Source organism: Gorilla gorilla, chromosome 6 (assembly GCF_029281585.2).
Source record: "Gorilla gorilla gorilla isolate KB3781 chromosome 6, NHGRI_mGorGor1-v2.1_pri, whole genome shotgun sequence".
NCBI classification, from domain to species: domain Eukaryota; kingdom Metazoa; phylum Chordata; class Mammalia; order Primates; family Hominidae; genus Gorilla; species Gorilla gorilla.
Genome location: NC_073230.2, coordinates 90,697,477 through 90,719,359, shown reverse-complemented (window position 1 = coordinate 90,719,359; position 21,883 = coordinate 90,697,477). Strand labels below are relative to the sequence as shown.

The 21,883-nt window shown below is 41.9% G+C and overlaps 1 protein-coding gene across 2 annotated transcripts in view; it reads left to right on the top strand.

Annotated features, from left to right (window-relative positions):
- The window catches only part of LMTK2 (lemur tyrosine kinase 2), a 103,163-nt gene that overhangs the window by 18,047 nt on the left and 63,233 nt on the right, over positions 1–21,883 (top strand). For both annotated transcript variants that reach the window (XM_004045809.5, XM_055393187.2), the window contains exons 2-3: positions 12,465–12,592; positions 16,443–16,587. In XM_004045809.5, coding sequence (XP_004045857.4) covers positions 12,465–12,592; positions 16,443–16,587 — 273 coding nt within the window. The remainder of the gene's footprint in view (positions 1–12,464; positions 12,593–16,442; positions 16,588–21,883) is intronic.

Genomic DNA, 21,883 nt, shown 5'->3' with positions numbered 1-21,883 from the left:
TACCTCAAAGAGTTGTTATGGAATTGGAAGAGTTTAGAATAGTGCCTGGAACATTGTAAGCAACATGTAAATATTGACTATTTTTATAACCCTCCTGGGATCAAATCACTGTCATTTCTTGCATGATTTAGTTGTAATATCAGAAATGTGTTCCCTGGTCATTCCATAAAAAATAACAGTCTCCCCAGTCCAGGCTAGGCGCATGGCTCACGCCTGTAATCCCAGCACTTTGGGAGGCCGAGGCGGGCGGATCACGAGGTCAGGAGATCGAGACCATCCTGGCTAACACGGTGAAACCCTGTCTCTACTAAATATACAAAAAATTAGCCGGGTGTGGTGGCGGGCGCCTGTAGTCCCAGCTACTCAGGAGGCTGAGGCAGGAGAATGGCATGAACCTGGGAGGCAGAGCTTGCAGTGAGCCAAGATCACGCCACTGCACTCCAGCCTGGGTGACAGAGCGAGACTCCGTCTCAAAAAAAAAAAAAAAAAATCTCCCCAGTCCTTTGTTTTATTTTTCCATATTGCTTCTTGCCATCTGATGTATCATATATTTACTTAGTTGCTTATTGTCTGCCCTGTGTGCAGGGACTTTGTTTTTTTCACTTCTTTATTCTCAGAACCTATAGCAGCACCTGTCTTATAAGATGCTTAGTAAATGTTTGTTGAATGAATGAATGTGTTGGTGGGTCTTTCTGCCTGGTGAGCTTCACAGTAGGGTGACTGCGCAGCCATTTCAGTAGGTGACACCCCTGTCCCATAACCCTCTTAACTATTTGGGGGTATTTTATCTTGGGCTGGATACCTGAGTATCTGGAAGCACCTAATTAGATATTGAATTGTCTTTGGGCTTATTTTTCTGTATGACATAAAGACAACAGTTGAAGCATTATCAAATAGGAAACCCTAGATGATCTTGCCTTTGTGTGCTGTAGAACCTTGTCAAGGTCACTGTTGTAACCAGTTTCTGACTTAGTTTCGAAGATGGTACTTAAAAATCAAAACTTCATTGTAGAGGATTTTGAACATATGCAGAAGTAGAGAGAAGAGCATAATGAATTCTCTCTCCCCATACCCGGGCCCAGCCATCTCTCACCGCCAGGCCTGCTTCAATATTCAATAGTAGCACCAGGTACTTCCTCTCTGAAGAGAGAACTTGGAAGGACACATTGCCTAAGATTGCGTTTCAGTTATATTTGCAAGAACTTAAGTTAGGCTTTAGGAAGCCAGCAGGACTCTGAGAACATAGACTCCATCGAGGGATTGTAGGAGATTTGAAAGAAAAAGTAGACATGTTTTTCTAGGTTATTTAGGGTCTGCCCTACATGGGAAGCAAGGAGCAGACATTTAGGCCACTTCTCCCATCTTTCAGCTGTATTGTGCAGAAGTTGGATTGGCGAAGTGTTGTGAATCTAGTACTGCCATTGACTCACCTGCACATCTCTGCAGACGTACATGGGAAGTTGTGTGACAAAACAGAATATCCTTCCCCTAGACGTTGGTGGTCCACTGCAGGGATGGTTGTGGGATTGAGCCCTGGGAATCTGGCTGAGTCTCTCCTTCTGGGACTAGATGCTTCCCGTTCCTGCATCGGCTTCTGGAGTGTGGAACCACCATTCAAAGCTGTTAAAGACATGGAAGTGCCGTGGATGACGCCATAGCTCAGCTCTGCCAGCAACTTAACCAAGGTTCCAGTTCCGGAATATCCAGCCTTTCATTTCTTGGGGTGTGGGGGCCCAGTCATCTGGCAGAAGTCATTCAAGCCCAACATTCTTTTGGCCACACCGTGCTGCCTTAGATGAGCTTTTCTGTAGTAGTCTCCATCCTAGTTAGTGTTTTAAAATGGGAATGAAATGGCTCTTTGATAACAAATTTTAGTGGAATAGTCTGAGAGAAACCAGCAGCTTCGTATAAAATGATCTCATTCACAGGTATTTAATTAGCACTCAAATTATATAACCTTTCTGCAAGTGTGAGGGAGCAGTTGGGCTGGCTGACCTTGAAAATCACTTTTGAACAGAGGAACTCTTCCCTGTCTGTGATTAGCACACAGAGCGATCTGTTTCTCTAGGCTGTTGAGATTCTGGCTTAGGCTCTTTGCGGTATCTCTGATTCATGAACGGGATCATCAGTGCACTCTTTACTGTTGTGTGTGACTGAGTATATTTACTGCCACGCTTCATTTCCCTTTTCCTTTCCTATATTAGAATACCTGAGGGAGATTCTAGGTTATTTAATGTTCTTATAAATGGATATATTGTTATATTATGGCAAAGAAAACACTTTGTGACTTAAAATTCTGTGTACAGGAAACCTTGATGATAGATGGGTTTGTAAGTTTGAGGCGTTAAATAAAAATGTGTGATCTGCAATAATTGTTCAAATTTTTTTCCCCAAGTAGTGTGATGATGATTCATTTTATTAAGTCTCTGGGCTGCAATGCTACTTGTCAGGGTGTTAGAAGAGGAAGACAGGCTTAGTGGTCCTAACGTGCTAAGAGAAAAAGGCCCAAACGATGTGTTTTAGAGATGGGCTTTATGTTGGGCCCATTTGGAAGGTTGCTGGCCCTTAGCTTCCCTCAGTTCTATGAGTTTTCTTTGTCTAATCCTTTGTCTAAGTAGCCACCATTGTTAATTTTCAAGTAGGCACAGAATTCTCCTATGCAAATTCCCTGAGGCAAGAGGGTCTGGGCAAAACAGAAAACAGGCGAGATGTGTAAGGACCTGGCCCTTGCTTTACACTTGCTTTTCCAGTTAGAAGGCAGGATGCCCTCATGCCCGTGCCTGTGCTGTCAAGGATGGACCCCTGCCAGTGGGATTGGCTTTCTTCAATTAATGCATGGACCAAGTATATGTTAAAATAACTAAAGGAGTGGAATTGGAGTGTTCCTAACACAAAGAAATGATCGATGCCTGAGGTGACGGACACCCCAAATACCCTGATGTGGTTATTACACTTTGTGTGCCTGTATCAGAGCGTCACACATACGCCATAAATATATACACCTATTTGTACACTTAAAAATAAAAAATTAAGGCTGGGCATGGTGGCTCATGCCTGTAATCCCAGCACTTTGGGAGGCCAACGTGGGTGGATCACCTAAGGTCAGGAGTTTGAGATTAGCCTGGCCAAGATGGCGAAACCCTGTCTCTACTAAAAAATACAAAAATTAGCTGGGTGCGGTAGCAGGTGCCTGTAATACCAGCTACTTGGGAGGCTGAGGCAGGAGAATCGCTTGAACCCGGGAGGTGGAGGTTGCAGTGAGCCAAGATCACGCCACTGTGCTCCAGCCTGGGAGACAGAGCAAGACTCCATCTCTAAATAAATAAATAAGTAAATAAATAATTAAAAAGGTGAAAAGATTAGTAAATTGACACAGTGCTGGGGGCTGAGTTTTACCCCTCCATGTACCTCAAACTATAACTGTATTTGGAGATAGGGCTTTTAAACAGGTGAGTCCTGAGGGCGGGCCGTAGTCCGTTCTCACTGTTGTCCTTGTAAAATGGGGAACTTTAGACACACACAGAGACACCAGGGATGCACACGGAAGAAAGCCCCTTTGAGAATGCAGGGAGAAGGCCGCTGTCCACAGGCCAAGGAGAGAGGCCTCAGGAGAAACCAGCCCTGCCGACACCTAGTCCTCTAGGACTGTAAGAAAGTCAAGTTCTGCTGTTGAAACCCCCAGCCTGTAGTATTTTGTTTTAGCAGCCCTAGCAAACTGATACACGCAGTGTTCAGACTAAAACAAATTTAAATCACATCTTAGATGGCACCAATTAAGATTCCTGTTTTGTTCCTAAACACATGTTGGCATAGAGGTCCGAGGGCTGTGGCTCTGCCTGTGTGTGGGGCTTTCTTCTGAGTCCTGTGCTCCAGGGGCTCCCTGGGGAAGAGGCTGCCTTTGGATTCTCGCTTTGCCTGCACTGAGTAGAATGCACTGATGGCCTCCGGTGAGATGAGGCTGTGCGAGAACATGGTGCGTGTGGGTAAACACCTGTTTTTGAGGGAGAACATAAATTGGAGGAAATCCACTTTTTGAGATAATGTATTTCTTAATAAAACACCTTAGTTAGGCAGCTGAAGCAAAATGGATACGTGTTTGTGGGAGTTCTTGGGGCCCTGGGGAGTAAGCATCTCACCACTCCAATACAGTGTATGTCAACAGTGGGAAAATGTCCCGAGTAAGAGTGTAAAATTATTGAAGGATGCTTCTCTTATAATCTTATTTGTTTGACCCTGAAAACGTAAGTTTATTATTATTATTTTTGAGACAGTCTCACTCTGTCACCCAGGCTGTAGTGCAGTGGCACGATCGCAGACCACTGCAGCCTTAACATCCTGGGCTCAAGCCATCCTCCCACCTCAGCCTCTGGAGTAGCTGGGACTACAGGCTCATGCCACCACGCCCGGCTAAGTTTTTGTATTTTTTTGTAGAGACCCAGGCTGGTTTTGAACTCCTGAGCTCAAGCACTGGGATTACAGGCATGAGCCGCCGTACCTGGCCCATAAGTTTATTCAATTTTGTTTTGTTTTGTTTTGTTTTGTTTTGTGATAGGGTCTCACTTTATTGTCCAGGCTGGAGTGCAGTGGTGTGATCGTAGCTTACTTCAGCCTTGACCTCCTGTGCTCAGGTGAGCCTCCCAAGTAGCTGGGACTACAGGTGTGTGTCACCGTACCTGGCTGATTTTTCACACTTTTTGTAGAGATGATGTCTCACTATGTTGCCCATGCTGGTCTTGAACTCCTGGGCTCAAGTGATCCTCCTACCTCAGCCTCCCAAAGCACTGGGATTACAGGCGTGAGCCACTGTGCCTAGCTCGTAAGTTTATTCTGTGATCCGGTAGGTTGGTTATGGTTTCTTTCTGTTGTTGTTGTTTTTCCTGTTTCGTTCCCTTGCTTGCTTATTTTCCCTCGCTTGCTCATGCCCCTTCATCGCTGTCTAACTTTTTTCCCTTTTTCTTACCCCGACTTCTACCTGAATGCTAGGCGCTGAGCTAGGCTCTGGGGAGTCATTGGTGGATTATACAAGCCTGGCCTGTGACCCCATTCAGCTTGCAGCCTAGTGGGGAAGGCATATGGGCATTTGCAACATGGAGTGACAGATTCCATGGGGCGATGCACGGTAATTGGGGGTGCACAGGCAGGGACTCCAACCGCGGGCCTCAAGGATGGTTTCCGAGTTGAGCTCTGATGGGCAGGGATGAATGAATGGTGGGGGCAGGGGAGCGTGTCATGTTAGCGTCTCTGGGTGGTGGAAGATATGAGAATGAATTGGCAGAAGATCCATCTGGAAGGATGGAGAGAGGGTCATCGTAGCTCATAGTAGAGAGCTGGCGGGGAGTGATGGAGTCGGGGCTGGGAGGTCAGAAGTAGCCAGGCAACGTTGGATGCTGAAGCCTTGTGAAGGAATTTTGCCATTAGGTTAAAGATGGCGAGAAGCTGGGGGTACAAAATTCAACAAATAGGAAAGGATATAGCACCTTTGTGCTATACCAACAAATAGGAAAGGATATAGCACACTCTGTCCCCCAGCCACTCTGTTTCTGTCCTTGCAGGTAGCTGCTGTTATATGTGCACCTACTGGTCTCTGGCTCTTCTTTGTTTTTCCTTGTTTTCATTTAAGCATCTGTCCTAGAGATGGGTTGGATGGTGTTCCCCCTAAATTCATACGTGGAAACCCTGACCCCAGTGCCTCAGAATGGGACCTTATTTGGAAAGAGGGTCTTTACGGGGATGATCAAGTGAAAATGCCGTCATGAGGGTGGGCCTAATCCAGTGTGACTGCTGTCCTTATATATAGGAAGAGGAAATTTGGACACAGACACGTAGAGGGGAGATGATGGGAAGAGACTTAGGGAAAAGGCAGCCAGCTGCCAGAAGCAAGGAGAGGCCTAGAACAAACCCTGCCACCACAGCCCTCAGAAGGAGCCCATCCTGCTGCCACCTTGATCTTGGACTTGGAGCTTCCAAAACTAGAGAATAAATTTTGGTTATTTGAGTCACCCAGTTTGTGATACTTGATTATGACAGCCCTAGCACGTTAATGGCCACATCAAGAGTAGGCAAGAATATGGATTATAAATTATGATATCTGCTTTCTTCCATTTAAACTTTTAAATTCATTTAATAAATGAAAGCTTCAAGCATGCAAGACATAGATACTGTAATGAATTCCCACACTGCTTCCACCCATCCTGAATTAGCTGCGGCCCATCTTTCTTCATGCTGCCCCCGTCCACTTTCTCCACGCCCTCGTGCTGTTTGGAAGCAAATTCCAGACATCATTAAGTAGGTCACTATCTCCAAAAGATAAGGACTACATTTAAAAACAAGCACATGACCATTATCACTCCAAGGAGAAATGAATTACATTTTCTTAATATGGTCAGTTAGTGTTCAGATTTCCAATAGCCTGAAATGTCATAGTTTTTAAAATAGGTTGAATCATGATTCAAATAACATCCATATGTTGGAATTGGTGGGTAGGTCGTTTAAGTCTTTTAATGTTTGCCACTCTCCCTCTCTTCATCTCTTTCTTTTTTACATTTTCCTAGGCTTTTCTCCCCAAGTGTTTTTCACAGCCTGTGTTTTGCTGATTACATTCTTGTGGTGGTGTTTCACATGTCTCACTATTCATAATGTTTCCTATACATTGACATTTGGATCTAGGTGGTTGATTAGATTCAGGTTTGATATTGTTTTTGTTTGCTTGTTTTGGGCAGTACTGTTGCATAGGTGGTGTTGTGTTTTTCTATCAAGAGATAATGTCTGTCTTTCTGTGTTATCAGCTATTGATATAAATTTCATGTGTCATAAAATGTTATTTTGGATTAAAAATACGATTTAAAAACATGAATTCTTAATTATTCTTAGCTTTCAGGCCATACCAAAACAAAAACTGTGGGCAGGATTTCACCCAGTGGCCACAGTTTCCTGATCCCTATTACCCGGAAGAGAGCAGCTGCTTAGACCACAGGGGTACCAAAGTTCAATGTTACAAAACTGTGATACATTGTTTTGTAAGGTAGTTGTGACACCAGCAGTGAATAAGCAGCTCTACTTCCTGAACTGAGGTCTTTACATTAGCAGTTCACTTTAAAAGAAACCAGGGCTCTTTGGGAAAATGATTGATAGGAGGTCGGAAACAGAAACTATGAAAGATGAGCCTGGAACAACCCAGGGAACAAGAACTCCACCCAGGCCTGCCGGGACCCTGTGGGAGGGCTTGGGAGCAAACCGCTTTAGAGGCCCTGCTTGCCAAAGACAGGACAATGGGAGTGTCAATCAGAACAACCACAACGGATGGAAGCCTGTGGGTGCTTTAAATCCATTAGCTCATAATGATACCACAAAACAGTGACAGCAGCTCTCTGAACTGGTCACTGCCAGAGGATGCTAGTGAACCAACTATTTTTTTTTTTTTTTTTGAGACGGAGTCTCACTCTGTCGCCCAGGCTGGAGTGCAGTGGCACAATTTTGGCTCACTGCAACCTCTGCCTCCTGGGTTCAAGCAATTCCCCTGCCTCAGCCTCCCGAGTAGCTGGGACCACAGGCGCGCGGCACCACGCCTGGCTAATTTTTTGTATTTTAGTAGAGATGGGATTTCACCATGTTGGTCAGGATGGTCTCAATCTCCTGACCTTGTGGTCCCCCCACCTTGGCCTCCCAAAGTGCTGAGATTACAGGCGTGAGCCACCGCACCCAACCACCAACTCATTTTTTAAAAACTGGCAAAGAAAGAGAAAGATTTAAGTATTTAGTCTGCCTTTTCCTTATGACTTGAACCACTGGGTAACCAAATAGTAAATGTGAGGAAATTTCTCTTTATAAAAGCATATCCACTAGTGACTGAACAAGGAATGACAACATTAGGATATCCAGCATTTTGTAATCCCTAATGGATCTAAACATTGATCATCATTTCTTTTTATCTGTGGCCTTTAATTTTTTTTTAATTGAATCCCAAAATGGCTTCACAGACAACTCTTTAGTTAATTACATATGGGTCCAGTTTCATCTGAGGTTCTAGAGATCATGAATCAGATAATTGGGCTGGAGTTATAATGGTTGAATTAATAGGTGGTATTCCTGGCTTACCTTGAGTCATTACTGAGAAATTGCATTCTCCAAATTACCTGTCTCTAAAACAGATAATATGTACCTACCTCTTAGAGTTTCTCAAGTTTTCTGCTTATTGAATCAAGTTCTAGGTAGCTATTAAAATGCTTTGAAAACTATTAAATGAAAACTCACAGAATGTGCTGTAGACATGCCGGGTGTTTTTTAATCAGTGTCTTGGGGAACGCATACGTAGTCCCCCAGACCTCAAGTGGTGCTTGCTCTCAATTTGTGATGGGAGAAGCTGCCTAAATGTATGGTGACGCCTGTTCTTGATGTTGTTTGGTAGATGACTGGCTCGACGTATGCCCTTCTCAGTGCTGTAGGCTGCATGTTAAAGCTGCCTTTCTTTATCGGGTTCTAACAGCTGCAGTCAGGAACTGTGTCAGGGACTGGTTTCTAGTTTGACCACGGCGGTATAGGGATTTTATTTGTGGTTCCTCAAGTCTAGAATTTACTTCCTGTCTGTGGTTTCTGCAAACCCATCTCACCTTCCAGCCTATGTTTGATTTCCTCATTTTATGGAAGTTTTTTTTTTCATTGCTAAATAGAGTTTTTTTTATAGCACAGTGCTTTTGGATTCATCAAAAGAAAAATACTTTAAAGTTTTCAAAAGGGGTAACTAAAAATGTCTACTTGAAGCTACCTAGTCAATTTCTGAGGCAGTAGTTTTAATGGGACTGTTAGATACTGAGGTTGAGTAAGTGTGGTTCACACTGAGGAAATCTAAGGGAGAGTAGGTGCCCTGCAGACCCTAGCAGAAGTAAGTGTAGCAGAGAGCTAGGGCAAAGCGTGGCATAGTTCATTGGTCTTAACCTGGTTATACTCTTCATGCCTATCTAGTGACTCACAGAGGACACTTTCATGAATCAGATAATTAGGCTGGCATTCATACAGTCCTTATCCAGTTCTGTAATAAATGAGTAGTTTGTGATGATTAAAAAAACAAAACAAAAACTCCGGGTGCAAGAGAGGAAAAAGTAGGTCAAGATCAGCTATGTGGAGTTTGAAGAAGTATAAACTACCCTAATTAATGACAGACTTGGGTTCAAAGGACAGTGGGCTGTTTTTAAGTGTTAAAAGTTAACCACATTGAGGCAGAGCAGTGGGGTTTCAAGGAAAGCGAGGGAGCTTGCACCCAGCACACCTAAACTTAGTCTGGCCTGCCACTGTCCCACCTGGGTTCATGGGCATATCAGTTTCTTCATCTGTGACGTGGAGCTGGTCGTATTACCTCAGAGGTATTGTGACAGCCAAATGAAATAATAGTGTATTTTATCAAATGTCAGATGAGGTTGATGATAAGTCACACCCTTATTTTTGTACCATTAAAAAGAAGAAATGCTGCCAGTTAAACTAACTTGAAGTGTGAGATGCACCTGAAATTCAGAGATGCAGTGGACAAACTATGTCTTATTTTTTCTTTTTATTCTCCCTTACAATCCAAATGCGTCTTTAAAAACAATAAAAAACAGTGTACGTGAAAGTGCTTTGCTTTCCTCAGGAGTCAAATTTAATTTTTATTATGTGAATCGGGAGTGAAGCACAGTTCTTCAGAAATAATTCCAGCAGTCTGGCGCAGTGGCTCATGCCTGTAATCCCAGCGCTTTGGGAGGCTGAAGTGGGTGGCGCACTTGAGCACAGGAGTTCAAGACCAGCCTGGACAACATAGTGAGACTCCCATCTCTCAATAGAAGAAAAAAAAAAAGAAGAAGAAATTCCAGTGGGGAAGCACAGGCTTCTTGTCTGGATGAGTGAACAGCTCACTGCAAGGAGGAAGAGAAGAAAATCATCCCTCTTGGTTTTCATAAGAATTGGCTCTCAGTGCCTCAAGCTCCTCACTTAGTTTAGGTTTTCCAAATGGACACAAGTGTGTCTGTGGTTAGGGAGTTCTTGTTCTCATTGAAAGTTGACTTCCTCCAGATTGGTTTCAAGAGGAAGCACCGAGTTACCTCCTGTGTTAAATGTATGGGCTTTCCTCTGTTTTAGACTTTGTTGATTTAGAACTCGGAGATTCTCGACACCCCTTGGTTAACTGTATTATTCTTAAGCACAGACTGAGCCCGCATGTAACAATGGTGTTTCAGCATTGCTTTCACAAAGGGACCTTTTGTTATTGAAAAAGAACTTAGTTCTGTTTGCAGTTCATTTTAGACTTCCCTGATCTTCACTGAAGCTTATTTTAGATTCAAGAATGTGTTTTGCTCACCTAGGAGTTTGGGTTAGTTTTTCTTCTCTTCAAGTACCCTAGCTTCATTTAAGAAAAAAATAACCTCATTAATTTATCTCTCTGCCTTCCTTTTGGTGCATTTGAACACTTAATTAGCCATAGATGAGGATTTATTTTTATTTTTTATTTTTATTTTTTGAGACAGGGTCTTGCTCTGTCACCCAGACCGGAGTGCAGTGATGTGCTCACAGCTCACTGCAGCCTCCTCCTCCTGGGCTGAAGCCATCCTCCCACTCAGGCTCCTGAGTGGCTGGGACTTCAGGCACATGTCACCACACCCAGCTAACTTTTGTTTTTATTGCTATTTTTTGTAGATATGGAGTCTCACTTTGTTGCCCAGGCTGGTCTCAAACTCCTGGGCTCAAGCGATCCTCCCACCTTGGCCTCCCAAAGTGCTGGGATTACAGGCATGCTCACTGTGCCTGCCATAGATGAGGATTTTAAGGAAAAGTTTATTTCTCAGTAAAACTCCAGTAGCTGAGACTTTAATAGTTTACTCTAACAAAGAAAAGGTTCACAACTATCCTAGTTGAATAATATGTTTTCCAGATAACGAAGAACTTGCTAAAAATAAGATGTAAAAATCTTTATGCTCTAGATAGGGATGGGAAAAGGCCAGGCGGTAAAATATTTTAGGCATTGTGGCTCACAGGCAGTATCCTTGGCATATTCTTTTTTTTTTTAAACAGCCCCTTAAAGATGTAGAAATCATTCTTTGCTGGAGAGTCAGGGGAGGCCCCCCACGCAACAGCAGGCCTCAGGCTGTAGTCTGCAGGCCGCCTCCCTCCCTGCTTATCATGACCAGAGCTCCTTGGAGCAATGGCTGGTTCTCAAGCAGAGTAGGGAAAATATGAGGAGCCTGGAGCTTCCTGTCGTGCCCGGAAGTAAGGAAGAGTTGGAGAAAAAGGGAAGGATGGGGCATGCCAAAAAGATCCAGTAGTCACCTTGATAGAGCTCCCAGTGACAAGGCTGGAACCGTTGGAGCCACAAAATAAGTGATGATGACTTTGGATTACAGCCCGGAGAATAAATATCTGTGAGTCCATAAGTATATACATGACTGAATAAAATAAATAAGGGGAAAAGAGGGGACCAATCTTCCTTACAGAATTCCAAATAACAAATGTAGAAGAAATGAGGGAAATAGAAAATCACCTTCCAAACATCACAGTAGTAATTGCTGTAGGCAAGATGCGCTGACAGATGCAGAAAACTGGTGTGCAAGACCTGAAGGAGAAACAGGCAGTTGCATAGCCTCAAAGTTTCTTCCCCTGATATTACTAATTACTGGAGGGTTTTTAACCTGTGTCTACGGACTCTACTACTCCTCCCTCCAGGAAGTACAGCTTACGTCCCTTCCCTGTGGGCCAGCATTGCTTTCGAGGAATAGAGTATGAGAAGGGAAAGATAGGCCTGCAGTGGTTTGGTGACGCCTGGTGGGAGCCACCTGGCCCATGGGATCAAAGGTCACCTCACCAGGCGTAGGTCATGCGCCCTGCTGTGCAAGCAGGACAGTTCACCCCACTGGAATTCTCTAACTCCTTCCCAGGTAGCCACAACCTTGGTCTAATCCTGAGAAGACATTGGGTGGCCCAGGTTGAGAGACATTCCACAAAATAACTGACCAGCACTCTTCAAAAGTGTCAGGAGTTATGAAATGCGAGGAAAGACGAGAAGCTGTCAGAGACTGGAGGAGCTGAGGGGCATGTGGTGATTAAATGCAACGTTGGTAGTTTGGATTGAGTCTGAAAAGAAAAAAGGACTAAAGTGGAGAGAACAGTAAAATCCGAATAAAGCCTGAAGTTCACTTCATAGCCTTGTTACCAGTGTTACTGTCCTAGTTTTGATCAGCATACTGTGGTAATGTAGGATGTTAGCATTAGTGGAAGCTGGGTGAAGGCTGTATATGAACTCTCTGTATTGTCTCTGTAACTCCTCTGTAAATCTAAATTATTTCAAAGAAACAGCAGCTTCTTATCCTGGATGGATCATCAGCTTTTTCTCGAGCATTTTATTAACCCTTACACCCATTTGTATGTAGAGGAAAATATATTGATTCACTAATTAAAGTTGATTTTGGAATGTACATGTTTTTAATATTATTTATCTCTCTTTCCAGGGGAGGTGCCACCTGCTGCAGAAGTTTCCTCATCTTTTGTGATCCTGTGTGTGTGCAGTTTAATAATATTAATAGTGTTAATTGCAAACTGTGTATCCTGCTGTAAGGACCCAGAAATAGACTTTAAGGTGAGCACAGAGGGTAGGAACATTTAAAATGGTCTTCCAATATGTTTTTCAATAGAATAACTGGATAGCACAGTCCTTTGGGAACAGGATCAGCAGATTTTTTTTTTCCCCTAATGGCCAAATGGTAAATATTTTCTACCTTAGTGAATAGTAAATATTGTGGGCCATACAGTCTCTAAAACAGCAGCTCAACTCTGCCAGGATAGACACTGTTACCAAATGGTCATGGCTTTGTGCCAATAAAACTTTATTTACACAAATAGGAGGTTTGGATTTGGTGCATCAGCTGTAGTTTGCTCCGCCGCTGTCATTGACAATAACCACTTGCCTGTGGTGAGTTGAGGTTCTTGCTGAGTGAGGAGTGAAGCGTGGTGATTGAATTCACTGTTGTCCGTAAGGGCTATGAGGAAGAGCAAGATGATTGTTCCCCTCCACCCCCAAACTTCTGTAGACTGGTGAATTTGTGGTCACTGAGATTACTGAGGCAGAGGGATCCCCCAGTGTGTTTTGTGAAAGAGGAAGATCATCGAAACCTCAAGTTCCCTAACAGGGAGGAGGAGGCTGCAGATTGTAAAGTCCTGGCCAGGAAGGGTAATAGAGAAGATCTGGTTGTAGCAGCAGACGGTGGAATGGACCAGTGAACCAGCCATGAAGGCCTCTAGAACTTACTGCATGCCTGCTGGAGTGCATTTGGCCTGTGTAAATACTTGTTATAAAGGAATACATGGGGGTAAGAAGGAAGGAATGCGGCGTGCAGAGAAAATGGTCCTTAATGTCGCTCCCTGTTGACCGCGCAGGGCTGGCCCAGGAGCCTGGAGGTCCAGTGGTTCAAATTGAGGGAAAAAAAATGCGTCTTCTGGCTAAAGCCTTGTTTTCCCTGGACATGGGGCCCTGGTCTTTAGAACCTCATGGCTGTTTTTGTGTGCTGTCTTTACCTCGAGCCTTCTAGTAGCGCTGAGGAGACACACAGATGTGCTGTTTTCTTGGGTCAGCACTGGCCATATACACACAGAGGGCTGAGAACACAGGAGGGCGGTTGGAAAACACTAATGGAGATCAGTTCCTTTAGAATATTTTGCCCCAGACCTGTAGAGTTTTACTCACAGCATCAGTCCCTAGGCCTTAGAACCCCTACACACACTGCTATGGTGCCTGCTGACTGCACTAGTAGTAGGGGCACAGTTGTCGGTGGACAGTTTGTGTCCCTTGCTTGTTAGTCTTGCTGTGGGACTTTACACAGAAACCTGGCCATTTCAGGACAAAGATAAAGCCTAATCAGTGTTGCTGATACTGAAATCTAGTCTCCATCTCACATTTCATGATGCCTCATTCTTGCCTTAGATCATGCAAAGGTTTTTGAATCTCAGGATTGAATGCGGGAGTTCATTTGAGAGCCAGGAATCTGTGTTGTTACCAAGCTTCCCCCGGAGATGCTGGCGCAGGGGCCGCAGTGTCTTAGAGGACTCTCCAGCTCTAGAGTCTGTGTGACTGTGTAAAGGGTATTTCCATCTGTGATTTATTGGCTTTCTCTAGATTTAAAGCTGTGCAGTTTTAGAGCTGATGGTCCGTGGAAGTCATTTTACAGACCAGGAAGCTACAGTCTGGTAACACAGGTGACTTGCCGACGTTCATCCAGATAGCCAGTGGCAAAACTTTAAAAGTGACCCAGGCTTATCTAATTTTTCTTCTTTTCTTTTTTCAGACAGGGTCCCTCTCTGTCACCCAGGCTGGATCACACTTCACTGCAGCCTCAACCTCCCAGGCTCAAGCAATCCTCCCACCTTAGCCTCCCGAGTAGCTAAGGTTACTGCAGGCACACGCCGTCATTCCTTGCTAAGTTTTGTATTTTTTGTAGAGACAGGGTTTCACCATGTTGCCCAGGCTGATCTTGAATTACTGGGCTCAAGTGATCCTCCCGCCTCTGCCTCCCAAAGTACTAGGATTGCAGGCATGAGCCACCGGGCCTGGCCATTTTTCTTATTTTTATACTACATTACCTGGTCTGAATCTTTAGAATCATCTGTTGGTATATCTAGTGGTACATCATGCTGCTGCCAAGTTTTGAATGGCATTATTTTAAGGTAGGAGTGATGGACAAAATCATTTTACAGAGAGAGCCCTATTTAGGAATGTCCAAAAGGAAAATTGAAGGATTTCCTCTGTTCAAAAATCCCCTCCCAGATTGAAGTTACGGTACCTCATTTTTCTTGCTCCCAACTCCATCAATACAAATAGCAATAATGTCCTTTAATGCATTGGAGAACATACATGAGAATAATGTCTTCTCACATGCATATGGAAACACAAGTGTTAGAGAAATCTACCATTGTAACTTTTAGTTTCTTTCTTGTATTGGTTGGGGGCTAGGAGAGGTGGTAGAGAAAATGAAAATAAAAGTTCATAGACCGTTCAGTGGAGAACAGTCTTGTTCACTGATCTGTTCCCAGCTTCTGTTATGGTGCCTGGAGGGGTAATACATGTTAATTATCTGAACAAATGATTTGATGAATGACTTGATAATTGGCCGTGTCTATGGTAAATTAACATGGATATCAAGGTATACCAGTTGACCAGAATGGTGACGGAAGAATTGTGATAGCTTCCCACCGAACGTCATGTAAAAGGTTTCCACAACTTTATTTATTTATTTTGAGACGGTCTCGCTCTATCACCCAGCCTTGACCTCCCAGGCTCAAGCAGTCCTCCCTCAGCCTCCTGAGTAGCCAGGACTACTCCAGTAGTCCTGCGCCACCATGCCTGACTAATTTTTTAAAATTATTATTTGTAGAAACAGGGTCTTGCCATGTTGCCCAGGCTGGCCTAGAGCTCTTGGGCTCAAGTGATCCACCTGCCTCAGCTTCCCAAAGTGCTGGGATTACAGGCATGAGCCACTTTGCCTGCCTGCATCCTCAATTGTAAAGTTGTCATCTTTAGAAAGCCAGACGTGCTTATATGTTAATTACACTTATGCGTCACACGGTTTTTTTAGTGACCTTTGTGGTTCAGATCCTGGTGATTTTTTTTAGCTAATTTAGTAATGTTTCCATTGTTACTCTTTTCAGAGAAATAGAACTCACTTAAAAATATCTTTTCTGAGTCTTTCAACATTTATTTTGATAGAAATCACATTTCAATTAGAAATGCATATACAACTTTAAAATAAAATGATTTATTTTGATTCAGTATGCAAAGAATCATGTCACAAAAGTAATAATATTAAAAGAATTGCTTGGCCAGGCGCTGTGGCTAACATCTGTAATCCTAACACTTTTGGAGCCTAAGACAGGAGGATTGCTTGAGATCAGCCTGGGCAACATAGGGAGACTCTGCCTTTACAAAAAAAAAAATTCAAAAAATTACCTGGGCGTGGTGATGCGTGCCTGTGGTCCCAGCTACTCGGGAGGCTGAGGTAGGAGGCTCACTTGGTTCCTGGAGGTCCAGGCTGCAGTGAGCCATGATCATGCCACTGTGCTCCAGTCACTGTGCTCCAGCCAGGCAACAGAGCAAAACCTTGTCTCAAAAAAAAAAAAAAAAAAAAAAGAATTGCTTAAACTGTAGTCATTTGGGAGTAAATTTTTAAGCCTAGAAAACTATTTTTCTGTAAATTCCATTGCATTTAACTTCAAACTAACAGTTTAAAAACTTACATGAAATATGTATAGTTTATTTTCCTGTCTTATGTATTCTGCTGTTTGGAGTCAGAGAACAAAATTACATATGCTTTTTACTTAACATTAAGTACAAACTGGAAAAAAATAATTGTGGCAGCAAGTTCCAAATCATTGTGCAAATATGTTCCTATTTTAAGTGTTAGCCAATGGTTTTTAATGCTTGCTCTCTTTCATTTTAGGAATTTGAAGATAATTTTGATGATGAGATAGATTTCACACCACCAGCAGAAGATACTCCCTCTGTTCAGTCCCCAGCAGAGGTCTTCACACTTTCAGTACCAAATATTTCACTCCCAGCTCCCTCGCAATTCCAGCCTTCTGTAGGTAAGACCATACAGCCTAATACCACCTTTTCATGAATTGTTTCTGAGATCTGAGAATGGGAGTCTAGCCATCATAAATATTGGACTGCCCGTCTCCTGTTTGGTTTATTTCTCTTCCTTCTGCTCCCAGTGAAGCTGAATTCTAGTGGTCAGGCCCATTGTATTCCTGCAATAGCTTTGTCTTCTGCTTTCTGGACCCTGGGTCTGGTATGAGAAGAAAACGAATCTCCTCGATTCATTGACATTGAACACCTGGACAGAACTCCCAGGCTCTGTTCTGGAGGTGGTTTCTCTGCTAGTTCTGGCCACGGCTGACCTTGCTGAGTAGGACACTGCTGGCTTCCACTGGGATGCCCTGCATTTGGGTAGGAGAGGAAAGTTTGGATATGTTAATCAGATTGACTTTTCTAAGCTTCTTCAGACAGAGGTTTGGTTCTGTGTTAATTGATGTCTTGTGAAAAAATAGAATGTGACTAGAAAAATAGGATGTGACTATAGTTTTTTTTTTTTTAGAGTTTGAAATTTAAGCTCTTTTTAGAGTTAGAACTTTTTGTGGTCTTAAGAAATTCTTATTCTGTGATTAAAATAATACCTTTTAAAAAATATTTTAAGCTTTTGCTTTGACAAAAGAAGTAGGTTCAAGAAGTAGGGTTTTCTGAGATTGCCGCAAGAAGGCTGTGTAAGTCTGTAGATGCTAGGACTACCTTTTCTGGTGTGACACACGCTGTGGGCTCTGCCTAGGGCAGAATGAACTCCCGAACTGATGCCACTGCAGGCAGGCATGACTATAAGAAAAAGCCAGATGGAACGTGACATAGCTGGTGCATTTCATTTAAATATTTGTAAAGTAAGAATATATTTAAATTTATAGATTTTGCAGCATTAAAAAAAACAACTGGAGTGTTTAATTGCTGTAAATAACAATACCCCTACTCCAACCAAAATAATGAAGTTTAAAAGGAGGTCTAATATATTCTTGGGATAACTTAAGTATACTTACTCTAAATGGAAATATTTTATTGTTGCTTGTTTGATAATTTGCTTTCCTTTATACTTAAGAAAAACCTTGAGAGACTTCTCAGAGCTTTTACAGGCCCATAGTCGATCCCCAGTGGATTCATTTCAAGTAGCTGAATTCCAAATTAGATCAGCCTAAGTGGAAACCAGAATTTTCTGACACATGGACCCAGACCGCAGGAAGAGCAGGGGTTCAGCTGACCTTGGAGACAGCTAGAACCAGGGCCTGGAACATCATCAGCATTTTAATTCATTTCTGATTTTCTCTTCTCTTTGCATATCTGCTGAATCTCTTAGGCAGCTTCTCTGCTCAGTAGGGAGGTTGGCTGCCAGCAGCTCCACACCCATTCCCTTGTAGTTTTATAACCATAGAGGAAAGGAGCTTCTTTCTCTCTCTCCTTGGACCAGAAAGAAAACCCTTTGGAGGGACGTTCTGGTTGTCTTCACCTGTCACAGGATGCAGAGCCATCACTGGTCAGGAAGGTGGGGACAGACAGACAGCTTCTCTTCGGGATCTACTGGGGGTGGATGGGAGCACAGTCAGATGCAGGCAGAAGAGAAATTATGGTGACCTGGGCAGCCATTGTAATTTTGTTTATATACACACCCCTTTCTGTTTTACTGAAGCCCCGTACCCTAATATCCCTCTCCATAGGAAGAAATTATTCTAAATTTCTCTGCATAGAATACCCTCAGAATATTTTTATCATCTTGGGATACGAGAGGCCTTTCCAAGCATGCACCAAATCCAGAATCCATAAAGGAACATACTGCCAAATCTGATTTACAAAAATGAAATACTCTGTATAGAGAAAGACACCACACACAAATTGACAGAGTCGCAAAAAACATTTGTGAACTACAAACAGTATTAAAAATGGTTACATATCAAGAGTACAAACAAATGCAGGATAAAAAGTAACACACTACTAGAGTAAATAAGCTGAGGACATGAAAGGAGAATCTCAAATGGCCAATAAACATAGTAACCTCATTATTAATTAAAGAAATGCTGACTTAAGCTGAGAGCAGATAGGTAAAGATGAAAAGAAATGACACCAGGTAGTGATTGGCGAGCATGTGGAGGGCAGCAGGCAGTCTCATCCACTAGGATTAGTGCAGCTATAAATTGCTGAAGATGTTCTTTCTGGAGGGGTAGTCGGGCAACATGTATCAAAATATGAGACATGTTGACTCTTGATCGAGCAGTTCCACTTTTAGTAATTTATCTTTAGGAACTAATTGGGCAAGTGTGCAAATATGCATGTACAAAGGAATTTATTGCAGCATTGTTTGGCAGGGTAAGATGGAAACAGATTAAATGTCTGTCAATATGCAATTTGCTAAATTGTAGTCAATCAATACAGTGGCGATTTATGTGTTCCTATAAAAGGATCAAGGTGAACTGTATTTGACTATGAAAGATATTTGTGATATAGTACATGAAAAGATATACCACATACAAGCAATTCTACAAGTTCTACCATTTTTTTCTTTTTTTCTATTTTTAAAATGTATTTTATTTTTGGCATAGGTAATATATTCACTTGGTTCAAAAACCATAACATTACAAAAAATATATATATTCAGGCTGGGAGCGGTGGTTCATGCCTGTAATCCCAGCACTTTGGGAGGCCAAGGCAGGTGGATCACGACGTCAGGAGATTGAGACCATCCTGGCTAACACGGTGAAACTCCGTCTCTACTAAAAATACAAAAAAAAATTAGCTGGGCATGGTGACGGGCGCCTGTATTCCCAGCTAGTCAGGAGGCTGAGACAGGAGAATGGAGTGAACCCGGGAGGCGGAGCTTGCAGTGAGCCAATATCTCACCATTGCACTCCAGCCTAGGGGACAAAGCGAGACTCTGTCTCAAAAAAAAAAAAAGAAAGAAAAAATATATATATATTGAAAAGTCTCCCTGTGGTATTTAAATGTGACCTGTTTTCCACCGCTGGCTTCCCTAAGTAACAGCTGCACTGTTGGTTCTGGTTTTTCATACACCTTTCTCGAATTTGTTGATGCAGGTAATCTCCCCTCACTCCCATTCACATTTACTTTAATTTTTTAATTTTTTGTTTTTTAAAAGACTTTTTATAGAGAAGTTTGAGGTTCACGGGAAAATTTAGAGGAAGGTAGGTAGAGACATATCTATTATGTCCCCACCCACACACATGCATAGTCCTCCTTTTTTTTTTTTTTTTTACTCAAAGGTGTCATGGTAAATTCATTATTCTGCATCTTGCTTTTTTTTCACTTACCAACATACCTTGCAGATCTTTCCATATCACTAAAGCGTATGTATTCTTGCTTCTAGGTTCGTACTATGTAGATTGTATAGTTTAGCACGGTTTATTTAAACAGCCCCCTGTTGATGGATATTTGGCTTGTTTCTAATGCGAAAACAAATAAAGCTTGTATCTGTGTTGTTTTGCAGGTGGTTGTTGTACTGGTATCCGTAGAATACATTTCTTAAAGTGGGTCAAAGAGTACATGTGTTTGTAATTTTGGTGGGTCTTGCCAGCTTACCCTCTGCAGGAGTCGACCAATTTATCTTCCTGCCAGTTGGGTATCTAATGGTAAATGCCATTGCTTTTGAAGCTAAATTGGTATCAATTCAAACTAGATTGTTATAAATTTAGGATGCTAACTGTAATCCCCATGGTAACCACTAAAAAATTTACAGAAAGGGAAATGAAGAGGGAATCAAAATGGTACACTAAAAAAAAAATCAATCACACATATACGAAAAAGGATTTTTGATGCACAGGATTCCTAATTTTAATATAGTAAATTTTACAGTTTTTTTTAGAGTATGAAATTTAAGCCCTTTTTAGAGTTAGAACTTTTTGTGGTCTTAAGAAATTCTTTCTTATTCTGTGATTAAAATAATACCTTTTTAAAAAATATTTTAAGCTTTTGCTTTGACATTTAGATCTAAAACCCATCTTGAGTTGATTTTTGAGGATGGTGTTAGGAGGAAATCCAACTTCAGCTTTCCTTATAGATTGCTGTGGTTTTTCAGCTTCATTCATGCACTGATCTTTCCTTTTCTCTCTGCCTCCATATGTGTATGGGTCTATTTTAGGCTTTCTATTCTCTGTCATTAATTTGTGTATTTCTTGTCCCAATACCATTCTCTTAATCATAATCATGTCATAATAACATGAATTACAAATATTTCTCAAATTCTGTATGTTCTCTTTCACTCTCTTAATAGTGTCCTTTGACGCATAAAACTTTTCTGTTTTAATTTTGATGAAGTCCAGTTTATCTGTTTTTTACTTTTGTTGCTTGTGCTTTTGGTGTCATATTTAAGAAACTATTGCCAAATCCCTGGTCAGGAAGATTTATCTCTATGTTGTCTTCTGTAAGTTTTATAGTTTTAGCTCTTGCTCCTTGATCTATTTTGAGTTAATTGTTTTATATGGTGTGAGGTAAGGATCCACCTTAATTCTTGTATACGTGGATATCCAGTTGTCTCACTTAACAGTGTTTGAGAGACTGTTGTTTTCCTATTGAATTGTCTTGGAACCCTTTTTGAAAATCAGTTTACTATATTTTTGGGGGTTATTTCTGGACTCTCGGCTGTATGTCCATCTTGATACAGACTCTTGGTCTGTATGTCTGTCCCTGTGCCAGTACCACACCATTTTGATTGCTGTAGCTTTGGTTTTATAGTAAGTTTTGAAATCAAGATATATGAGTCTTTTTTGTTTTAATTTTTCAAAATCCTTTTGCCTATTTGGGATTTCTTACAATTCCAACTGAATGTAAGTATCAGCCTTCCTATTTCTGTAAAACAGGCCACTGGGATTCTGATAGTTTTTTTTATTTTATTTTATTTTATTTTTTTTTAGTCTAGTCAAGTGAACCAGTGGGAGTGGAGAAGGAACAAAATAATCTGTAATGGTTGTAATCAAGGAATTTTTTTTTTGATGTACCATTTTGATTCCCTTCTCATTCCCTTTGGATTATATTTTTAGATGTTTTCTTAGTGATTATAATGATTGCAATTAACATCCCAAATTGATAACACTTTTGAATTGATACCAGCTTAGCTTCAACAGCACACAAACTCTGCTCCTGTACAGCTCAGTCCCATCCCTTTATGTTGTTGTCACAAATTACATCTTTATACATTTTGTGCCTATTAACACAGTTATAATTTTTTTAATGCATTCGTATTTTAAATTGTGTAGGAAATAAAAAGAGGCGTTAGACACCAATAATACAGTAATAACGGCTTTCGTATTTACCTACATAGTTACCTTTACTGGA